The 9862-nt window shown below is 34.9% G+C and overlaps 1 protein-coding gene across 3 annotated transcripts; it reads left to right on the top strand.

Annotated features, from left to right (window-relative positions):
* Window positions 1-1028: 1028 nt before the first annotated feature.
* On the top strand, window positions 1029-8289 carry PLE (Microtubule associated protein (MAP65/ASE1) family protein). Of its 3 annotated transcripts, none has more exons than XM_089830296.1 (13): window positions 1029-1370; window positions 2396-2500; window positions 2833-3036; window positions 3229-3480; window positions 4383-4592; window positions 4721-4876; window positions 4982-5141; window positions 5253-5404; window positions 5485-5572; window positions 5665-5738; window positions 5827-5901; window positions 5981-6305; window positions 7414-8289. In XM_089830296.1, the coding sequence occupies exons 2-13, from the start codon at window positions 2429-2431 to the stop codon at window positions 7941-7943; spliced, it is 2298 nt and encodes a 765-aa protein (XP_089686422.1). In that variant the 5' UTR covers window positions 1029-1370; window positions 2396-2428; the 3' UTR covers window positions 7944-8289. The 3 variants fall into 3 exon arrangements, with proteins under 3 accessions (XP_089686422.1, XP_089686423.1, XP_089686424.1); XM_089830297.1 differs by lacking the exon at window positions 1029-1370 and adding an exon at window positions 2004-2023; XM_089830298.1 differs by lacking the exons at window positions 1029-1370; window positions 2396-2500 and having other exon boundaries at window positions 2918-3054.
* Window positions 8290-9862: the final 1573 nt, after the last annotated feature.

Genomic DNA, 9862 nt, shown 5'->3' with positions numbered 1-9862 from the left:
TAGAGGTGTATATACGTGAAACTTGAGTTATTCAACAATATGAGATACAATTAACACTAAAGTGATACATACTTACGTCAATAAGTAACAAAAATAATCTGATTTATTTTTTATTTTTTTATGAAGGTCATCCACAAACAAGTTTTAGGTACTCGTTACGGGCCCATGCGTGCTTGAAATCTATTCGGCTAAGAGCCAAGGACTAAGGAGCATCCACATTGCCAAATTTGCCCAGGGCACGATCCCAACCTCATCCCTTATGATGTCTTTGAACCTTGCATTCAACAAAACTTGATCCCTGGTGGGCTCTTTGTGAGTCATTCAACTTCACCAATAAACCAAGGGCCCATTGAAAATCTAATTAAATTTGATAGTTCTATGATTGTACTTAATCAATTTTATTGTAAAATATATATTTAATTTACAGTATATGTTCACATTTAAAATACAATTATAATTACAAAATTTTAGATTTGACAAAAAGAGTGTCAAATTTAGAATCATCGCTATGTAAAACCTTACCAAGATTTTCTTAAATCCTCTTCCTTAATAAGATCTAAGGTCTACATTTTGATAATTTTAGGAAGATTTTCTTAAACCCTCTTCCTTAATAACATCTAGATTTTGATAATTGAATAGATGCTAGTGTCAAATTTAGACCTAATATGTGCATGAACCTAGAGTAATTCCCCACTATGAGACACAATTACCACTAAAGTGTTACCTTTAATTGAACTAGTATGCCACTCAGGTCAATAAATGAAAAAGCCAATGAGATAATAAATATTTAAGCGGGATTTAGGATTCCTTGTTGAGGTGGGACCAGACATGATTCAAACGTCGAGATCGTTCAAATGTTATATATTAATATCAAACGGTCAAATTCTCCGCCTCATGCGCAAAACCACTCCTGTTTTTAAAAAACCACCCCTGTTTTTTAAAAACCAAGCAGTTTTCTTCTTTCAAACGGCACAAAACGTATGTATTCTGACAAACGGTACAAAATAGATAACACCTTACGATACGCCAAATTATGTATAATGTTTTAACGGCTCTATATCGACCTGTGTTAATTGACGGCCAAGTCTCTTCTTACTATAATTTTCGAGATTCAGATCTGCATTTTTGCCTTCAGTCTAGATTTTCTTTAGCTTTGTGTTAATATTTTGATTTTGATCTTTTCCTTACGAACGAAGAAGGACTTTGGTCTGGTTGATTTTTTTGAAGAGACTTTCATTTTGGTCAAATAGTTTGGGCTGGTCGATTTTCTGAAGTAGGATAGGCCAGAACCGATGTTTTCTTTTGATCGGTGAACTACTGAGATTTTAGAGAATATCTGAGTTCAAGGAAGTGGAAAATTGCATTTACAGGTGAGTAAATTGTTCGCAATAGGTTTTTAATGTTAAATTTTGAAAATCAATGACTTATGAGCGCAGAAAATCGCGCTCAAAGTGAGAGAAAGCGTTCACAGTTTGTTTTCTAAAACTTTTTGGTCAAGAAATGACTCTGTGACTATAAATCGTGCTTTTAGGTAAGGAATCTGTTTGCTAAAATGTAGGAGAGAGTCTGACTAAAGTATGTTAGATATATAGTGCATTATGTTTATTCCTGTTAAACCCTAAAATTTTACAGGATTTGGTCTTTTTCCCATGAACTACTCAACTGGATGCTCGTTTTATCTGTTTGGCGGAGCCACTAAGCTCGTTTTTGCGGCCCTGTTTTGTTATGCTTTCGATTTGTCCTGAGAATTGTGAGTGCCGATGGCTGATCATTTGCCCTTTGTCGCATCCTTAAGCTTTCGTGATATGTTTTTCTGTGGTGGAAAACATGAAGTCTTCCTGTTTATTTGTTTGTCTCAGTTGATTCATTGACCATATCCGACTTCTGTTTAACTGCGGGCTTCGTCTCATTTGCTTTCTTGCGGAAGCAAAATTTCTGTCCTAGCTTGAATTGCGAGAAACTGGCCTAACTTGCCGGTTTAAGCTATCATAACGGCATCGTCAAGTCCGTCTGCTAACGGCGGGTGAGAATCCGGTGGAACTACTTTTAATGGTCCGTCTTCTTAATTTGTTTAACGGACTGCCAATGCACCCGTCTTCATAGAAAAATTGCTTCTCCTCATCATTATATGGAAATGACCCTCTGGAAAGAAGTTTTCAAACTCTCGGCATTCAAACTGTACCTTAGACCTTGGTCTGCATAGTAGTCTATTTAAACAGTATTTGGCGGCAAATTAATATTACCAAAGCATTTATCTTTTCCAGACCCGGAAGTCTGGGCCTGACAATAAGCATCTTTTCATGGAAATCAAATTAAGTAGGGTTTCATATGTTACAAATGTTTAAATCTATTTTACATAAATTCCTGCTAAAGCTGCTATTGTTGGCGGATACAGAATAGTTTGGAATCACCTAGTAGCGTATTCAAAATGTCAAGCATGCAACGGGATCAGCTATACCATTTGGAAACAACTTGTGGTTCTCTTCTATACGAGCTGCAGGTAAAATTGTTTTAAATGAGATTCTTTCTTTTTGTTGACAAAATGGATAAATTGTGTGCTTATTTTAGTTGAATTCATGCTGGTTTTCCCACTGGGGAATTGTATCTTAAAGTCTGTTGGCCTTGCTGAATTTCTTTTAACTTTTTGAGTCTACTTTCTTTCAGCCGAAATATGTTTCTGATAAAAGAATTTGCAGATTTACACGGGTTTATTTTTCTGGGTATTAATGATATCTGTGATGATGATAACATAATGAAGCTTATGAATCATAATGTTTTAATAGCCTGAAAGAGATTTGGGTGAGATATTAACTAGCAGTTGGTTGATTTCAGTTGATATGGGATGAAATAGGGGAACCGGATGATGAAAGAGATAAAATGTTGCTTCAGCTCGAACAAGAGTGTTTGGAGGTATACACACGCAAAGTGGATCAAGCGAACCGATCGAGGGCTCAGCTTCATCAGATGATAGCAGATTATGAATCAGAGCTTGCTTCCATAATTTCAGCGCTTGGAGATCGCCCTCTGCTCAAGCAGGTTCAGTAATAACTCGCTGTAAGATTCAGTAAAATGTTTCTTACTTAATTATTATAGATAAACAATCTCCTAAACACATTATGAGAGACTCTTCAGACCACTCTGGCTTAATGGAATTTATGAGTCTTTGTATCATTACCTTTTATGTCAAAATTTTGAAGCGGAACATGTGCACACACTTTGATTATGTAGGGAGAAAGAAAGCCAGGCAGCTTGAAGGAACAACTCGAAGCTATTACTCCACACTTGGAAGAAATGCGACGGAGAAAGGAAGACCGGATTAAGCAGATTGTGGATGTTAAGACACAAATTCAAAGGATTTCAAATGAAATTACTGGATATATGCAGCTCAATCCTTCTGCTGTTAGTGTAGACGATAGCGATTTATCTGTAAGAAAGCTTGAAGAATACCAGAGGCAACTCCAAGCACTTCAAGAGGAGAAGGTAAGGATTTTATGACTGGTCCATTTCATATTTTGCTCAAACATCTAGGCTTTGTTATGTTATGTCGGCGATTTTAAGGGATTCAGACTTTCTTCAGTCCAATGGCCAATCTGCGGTATAGAATTATTGTTTGCAAGTATGGGGTAATATTATTACGTGTGAGATCAATTGTAATCACTGCAGTTCAATCAGTTTTTCCTGCTGTTAATTCACAGTTCCCTACTTTTCAGCGACACGTTGCTTTAATCTTAATGCTTTGTTCACTCTCCCATCTTACTGAATGTTTGAAGTCTTGTTTTATATGTAGAGATCCTTTTAAAATATTTATTCTCTAGATTGCATATAAAATTCTAATATGTGACCCCAGTTATTCTAATCTGATTCTGGCTTGAAAACATATTATGAGGTAGTTGTCATTGATGTCTATTTTTCATTTATGAGGGGCTTTTAATGCTTTCTTCACTCTCCCATCTTACTGAATGTTTGAAGTCTTGTTTTATATGTAGAGATCCTTTTAAAATATTTATTCTCTAGATTGCATATAAAGTTCTAATATGTGACCCCAGTTATTCTAATCTGATTCTGGCTTGAAAACATATTATGAGGTAGTTGTCATTGATGTCTATTTTTCATTTATGAGGGGCTTTTTTTCAGACGCTAGACTGATTGTTTTTCATTTATTTTTTGCTAACATTTGATGAATTTTGATGGCCAGTAACATAAGATGTGTCAAAATACCATATCTTAAACTGTATATGTCAACCTACTTGTGCTTTGTCTTAATTTACTGTAAACTTCCTCTTGATTACCACATCATTTCATTTAATGTGTCCTGACACCTTTACATTCATTGTCTCTGTTCCACATTTCCTTGTTCTCACTCTCTGTTGTTTTTACCCCAGAATAATCGCTTGTTCAAAGTAATTGAGTATTGTAATACCCTTCATGAATTATGCTCGGTCCTTGGCATAGATTTCTCATACACTGTGAAAGAAGTGCATCCAAGCTTGGATGAGTCAGAACAGGCAAAGAGCATTAGTGATGATACTATTGAAAGACTAGCAATGACAATTCATAGATTGCAAGAAGAAAAAAGAAATAGAATGCAAAAGGTAAGTTCTTTTATAGGGCATTTGTTTTAATTGCACAACTTATTTTATTTTGTTGTATTGTTTTGTGCAAGTTGTGTGTTTTGTGATCTGTGTCAGTGCTAAAACTCTTCTACTGCGGATGTTTACAGCTTCAAGATTTGGCTACTACTATGCTTGAACTCTGGAATTTAATGGACACACCTGTTGAAGAGCAACTGATGTTCCAGAGTGTTACTTGTAATATTGCAGCTTCAGAGCATGAAATTTGCTCTCCCAATTCTTTGTCAGAGGAATTCATTGAAAATGTATGCAGGTTGACCTATATCCAATCTGATGTTTGCAGATATTGATGTCATTCTTGTGCATGTAAGCTCACTTTTTGTATATGTAATATGATTATGATTCTGCAGGTTGAAGCAGAGGTTGCAAGGCTAGAGGAGCTGAAAGGAAGCAAGATGAAGGAACTTGTTCTAAAGAAGCGAACAGAGTTGGAAGAAATTTGTAGAAGAACTCATCTTTTTTCAGAAAGTAATATTGCTATGGATGAAGCAATTGCCTCCTTGGATTCTGGTAAATTTTTGGCACTGCTTTTTTTGCTTCTTATGTTAGAATATAACCAAAGATATTTATTTTCACTCAGACAACTGATGTGATTTTGGTTTCATCTCTTAATGTTTTCAGGGTTGGTTGATCCATCAGTACTTCTTGAATCTGTTGAAGAACAGATTGCTTTGACTAAAGAAGAGGCATTTAGCAGGAAGGAAATCCTTGAGAAAGTTGAAAAATGGATATTTGCATGTGAAGAGGAGGTCTGGCTGGAGGATTATAACAAGGTATACAATATAACAAATAGTCAATTCTATATTTACAACAGTACAGTGCTTTTATCTAATGCTATGTATGAATCCAACAGGATGAAAATCGATATAGTGCAAGCAGGGGAGCGCACCTTACATTGAAGCGTGCAGAGCGTGCTCGTGCAGCTGTTAGCAAATTACCTGGTAAGAAACTATAAGCATTCTCTACCATAGTTCAGCGTAGACATAGTCATAATAGACAACTGTGAGTCACTGCTCTTTACTTGCCAATGCAGTGATGGTAGAAGGATTGGTGGCAAGGACCATGGCGTGGGAGAAAGAAAGGGGCAAGGAGTTCCTTTATGATGGTGTAAGTTTAGATCAACGTTATTGTTATGGAAAGTCAAGTTTGACAGTTGAAATAGGATTCTTACACATCATTATGTAACCAAAACCAGGTTCCTTTACTTCAAATGTTAGAAGACTATAACCTAATGAGAGAACAGAAAGAACAAGAACGAAGAAGGCAACGGGTAAGTAACATCACATATATGACCCTTTTGCAGCTTGAGAATAAATAAAGTAGTTGTTCACTGTGGAAAGGAATTGCAGGATCAGAAGAGGTTGCAGGGTCAGCTTATAACAGAGCAAGAGGCCCTCTTTGGGTCAAAACCTAGTCCTGCAAAACCTCTTAGTGCCAGAAAGACTCAAGGCCAGCGTCCAATAACAGCAAATGGAAACAGGCGTCTCTCTCTTGGGGGAGCCATGCTACAAGCTGCTACTACCTTCGATGTTCTGCATCCAAAAGCCAATAATTCAGCTCTTTCTCGCCATGGAACACATGGAACACCAAATTTTGTAAAGGAGACCAGAAGAGAGAGTAGAGCATTCGGTATGCAGAACCAATACGAGGAGGAAACGAAAACCTTATCTGCAGGTATTTTCCAAGAATTAAAATGCATTTGAAACCATATATTATATCAAACTACTTTAGAATGACCCCTATAAGCTATTTTATTAGAATTTAGGTGGTGTTTCTGGAGTGCATCAATTTTGTTGGGATTCAATAAAGCTTCACTTTAGAATAATGACGTATTTGTTTAATCATATGTTAGTTTATTAGCATTCAGGTGGTGTTTTTTTTTGCAGTGTATCCCTTTTCTTGAAATTCATCTATATAGTTTTTGAGTCAATCTTAGAGCTGGAGGGCATCAATTTTGTTGAGATTCAATGTTGTCTCATAATGCTTTTGTGTAGATGAATCCCAATAAACCTTCCCAAAAAACTATATACCAAATTACTTTAGAATAATCTCTATGTGACCTATTTGCTTAATCGCAAGTACATAAGCTATAAAGCTATTTTATTAGCATTCAGGAGGTGTTTTTGCGGAGTATCTGTTTTCTTGAGATTCAACTACTTTAGAATGACCCGTATAATCTCTATGTGACCTATTTGCTTAATCACAAGTGCATAAGCTATAAAGCTATTTTATTAGTGTTCGGGAGATGTTTTTGCAGAGTATCTATTTCTTGAGATTCAACTACATGGCTTTTGAGTCAACTTTATGGTTGATCTCTTAGAGCTAGATGACATCAAATTTGTGAGGAGGTGTTTTTGTTTGTTGGTATTCAATAAAGGTTGTTTCATTGTGCGTTGTGCTAATGAATCCCAAAAAAACTATATACCAAATTACTTTAGAATAATCTCTATGTTATCTATTTGTTTAATCACAATTACATAAGCTTTAAAGTTATTTTATTTGTTCAATCTCTATGTTAACTATTTGTTTAATAACAATTCAGATGGTGTATTTGCAGTGTATCAGTTTTCTTGAAATTCAACTAACATAACTTTTGTGTCAATCTTTATGGTTGATAACTTAGAGATAGAGGGAGGTCAACTCAATTTGCTTCATACAGACGAATCTCATTTGTCCATCACATTTCCTAGATCAGCCTTTTTGTTTGCAACTTGCTTTGTTTTCAATTAATCTGTTTTTCAATCTCCAGAAACTAACAGAACTTCTCTTTCTCTCTTGGTAGGAAGAAGAGGTTTGGACGTGGCTGGGCTGAATCCACACAAACATTCGTTCTATTCTCAGTCTCCAGGTCCAGGTCAAGAAAATCAATCAAATTTCATGCAACCAAATCGACGGCCACTCTCCCCTGTTCCTACAACTCCATCCCAATCGAATGCAAACTCCTTCCCAATCCAGTGCAACGAGGACTTCAACAAGATGAGGCCAAATGGTAGTCCCTTGAAAACAATTCCAATGTTCACTCCTAACAAAACAAATACTGTGGCAGATGAAGAGAACATGACCCCTGTCTCTATGGCGATTCCTATGTCGATAACACCTGCTAAAACTCCTGCAACTCCATTGCCGTCATCAAGCACTGTTGTCATTAGCAACTCTACGACCTCAGCAGCAGCAGCTACAACATCACACAGTGGAGTACTATTACGACCTCAGCAGCAGCAGCTACAACAGGTTTACAATGACCATGAGCAGCAAGGTATAGAGTATTCTTTTGAAGAGAAAAGAGCAGGATTTGTGCTTTTGAAAGTCTGATTTCTTCAAACTCAAATTTCTTATTTTTTGTTCATTGACCCAACAGCTGCTGCTGTTGGCACAATTTTTCATGTCTCTATATAAATATTTTGTATATAAATTCGAACTGTGACTTTCAAACAAGTACGCCTCATGCTGGACGAATTTTTTGTTCATTGACCCAACAACTGCTGCTGTTGCTAATGAGTTTTCGGCTTGAGATATAGCATGAATCTTCAAACAAACCTCCTGAAGGTTTTTTGAAATTTATAAAGAAGAATCAAAACCCAACCTTCTGAAAAGTGATCTAAGAGGGTAAACTGTCTACAATTAATGCGATAATGATGAATCCATGTTTCTTTGCAAACGGCTCTTGGCGTTTTTTTATCTCCATTTCTTTGCTGAGCTTCGAATGTGAAATTAAGGCCGGAAGGAATCCACGTCTATTTCAAAATAGCTCGCTGGTTCTAAATTCACCGAACCGTGATTGTGATTGCTAAGGCCGAATTGAATTCATGGCTCTTTTTCATAATGTTTCTACCATAGTGAATACGTGAATAATATGTTTTAATAAATTCAACGCATTTCATAGGCCTTTTACGATCTTGAACTTTTAAGAAGTAGTGGAATTTGCATTGGAGTGTAGAGAGCTTTTATATACATCCGTCAGGGCCAAAGTAGTTGGAAGGTGATTTTTAGTTTCTGGATTTGATTGAGTAGTTTGATCCATCATAGTTGGTGGTGGTTGTTTCTTAGGATTGAATTCATGGTTCTTTTCACAATTTAATTCAGAAGTAATTACTAACAATGTCAATAATGTGTTCTAATAAATTCAAGACATTTATAAGCTTTTTATGATCTTGAACTTGTTAAAAAAGGTGGAATTTGCATTGGAGCACAAAGAGATATTGTCTGGCTCAAAGTAGTTTGAAGGTAGTGATTTATATCTACTGAACTTTTCATGAGTTGGACTTTAAAACTAGATCGTACTAGTTCTTACTTTAAATATGTAAATATGTAGATCGGATTGACTTAAAAGGAAACATTATGATTAAATATTTATATCTTTAAAGCTATATAGATAGTGGAATTTTAAATATCTAAATGTAATTCAATGAATAATTTAGAAGTTAATGCCTTTTAATATTGGAGGAGATTTATGCTTAAAACTTAAGATTAAATATTTATAAACTGGATTAGTACTATGATGTTGATATAGTAACAAGTTTTTACAAGGTAGGAGATTAATGGTTATTTTTTAAAGAAGAATTTAGATATTAGAAGTATCAATAACTTTTAGATTTTTCTATATCATATTGCATTTGGATATTTAAACAAGAAAATAATAGTACATGAGCACTATAGCACTTAAGATTAAATATTTATAAACTGGATTAGTACTATGATGTTGATATAGTAACAAGTTTTTACAAGGTAGGAGATTAATGGTTATTTTTTAAAGAAGAATTTAGATATTAGAAGTATCAATAACTTTTAGATTTTTCTATATCATATTGCATTTGGATATTTAAACAAGAAAATAATAGTACATGAGCACTATAGCACTTATATCAATTATCATGGTACTAATCCAATTTATAAATATTTAACCAAATATTTCCTATACGATTAGAACTTAAGCTTAAGTTTTAACCATAAATCTCCTTTAAAGTCAGAAGTGTACTTTTGCATTAACTTCTAAATTCTTCTTTTTCAAATTGCATTTGGATATTTAAACAAGAACTAGTATTATTTTCAAGTTTAAAAGTATATGACCTAGCACTTATAGTACTATATCAATTATCATAGTACTAATCCAATTTATAAATATTTAACCAAATATTTTCTTAAGTTTTAACCATAAATCCCCCTTCAAAGTTAGAAGTGTACTTGTCTTGCATTAACTTCTAAATTCTTCTTTTTCAAATTGCATTAGATAT

This window comes from Cupressus sempervirens, chromosome 5 (assembly GCF_028749045.1).
Source record: "Cupressus sempervirens isolate cs-2001-9-10 chromosome 5, ASM2874904v1, whole genome shotgun sequence".
NCBI classification, from domain to species: Eukaryota; Viridiplantae; Streptophyta; class Pinopsida; order Cupressales; family Cupressaceae; genus Cupressus; species Cupressus sempervirens.
The sequence above is the reverse complement of the archived record's forward strand: the minus strand, read 5'-3'. Positions and strand labels throughout refer to the sequence as shown.

Excerpts from the sequence above, each read along its gene's own strand:
- PLE (XM_089830296.1), top strand. The coding sequence starts at position 2,429 with ATGTCAAGCATGCAACGGGATCAGCTATACCATTTGGAAACAACTTGT. Across the intron at positions 5,142-5,252 it reads AATTGCCTCCTTGGATTCTG|GGTTGGTTGATCCATCAGTA; the intron begins GTAAATTTTTGG and ends TAATGTTTTCAG. Across the intron at positions 5,902-5,980 it reads AAGAACGAAGAAGGCAACGG|GATCAGAAGAGGTTGCAGGG; the intron begins GTAAGTAACATC and ends AAGGAATTGCAG.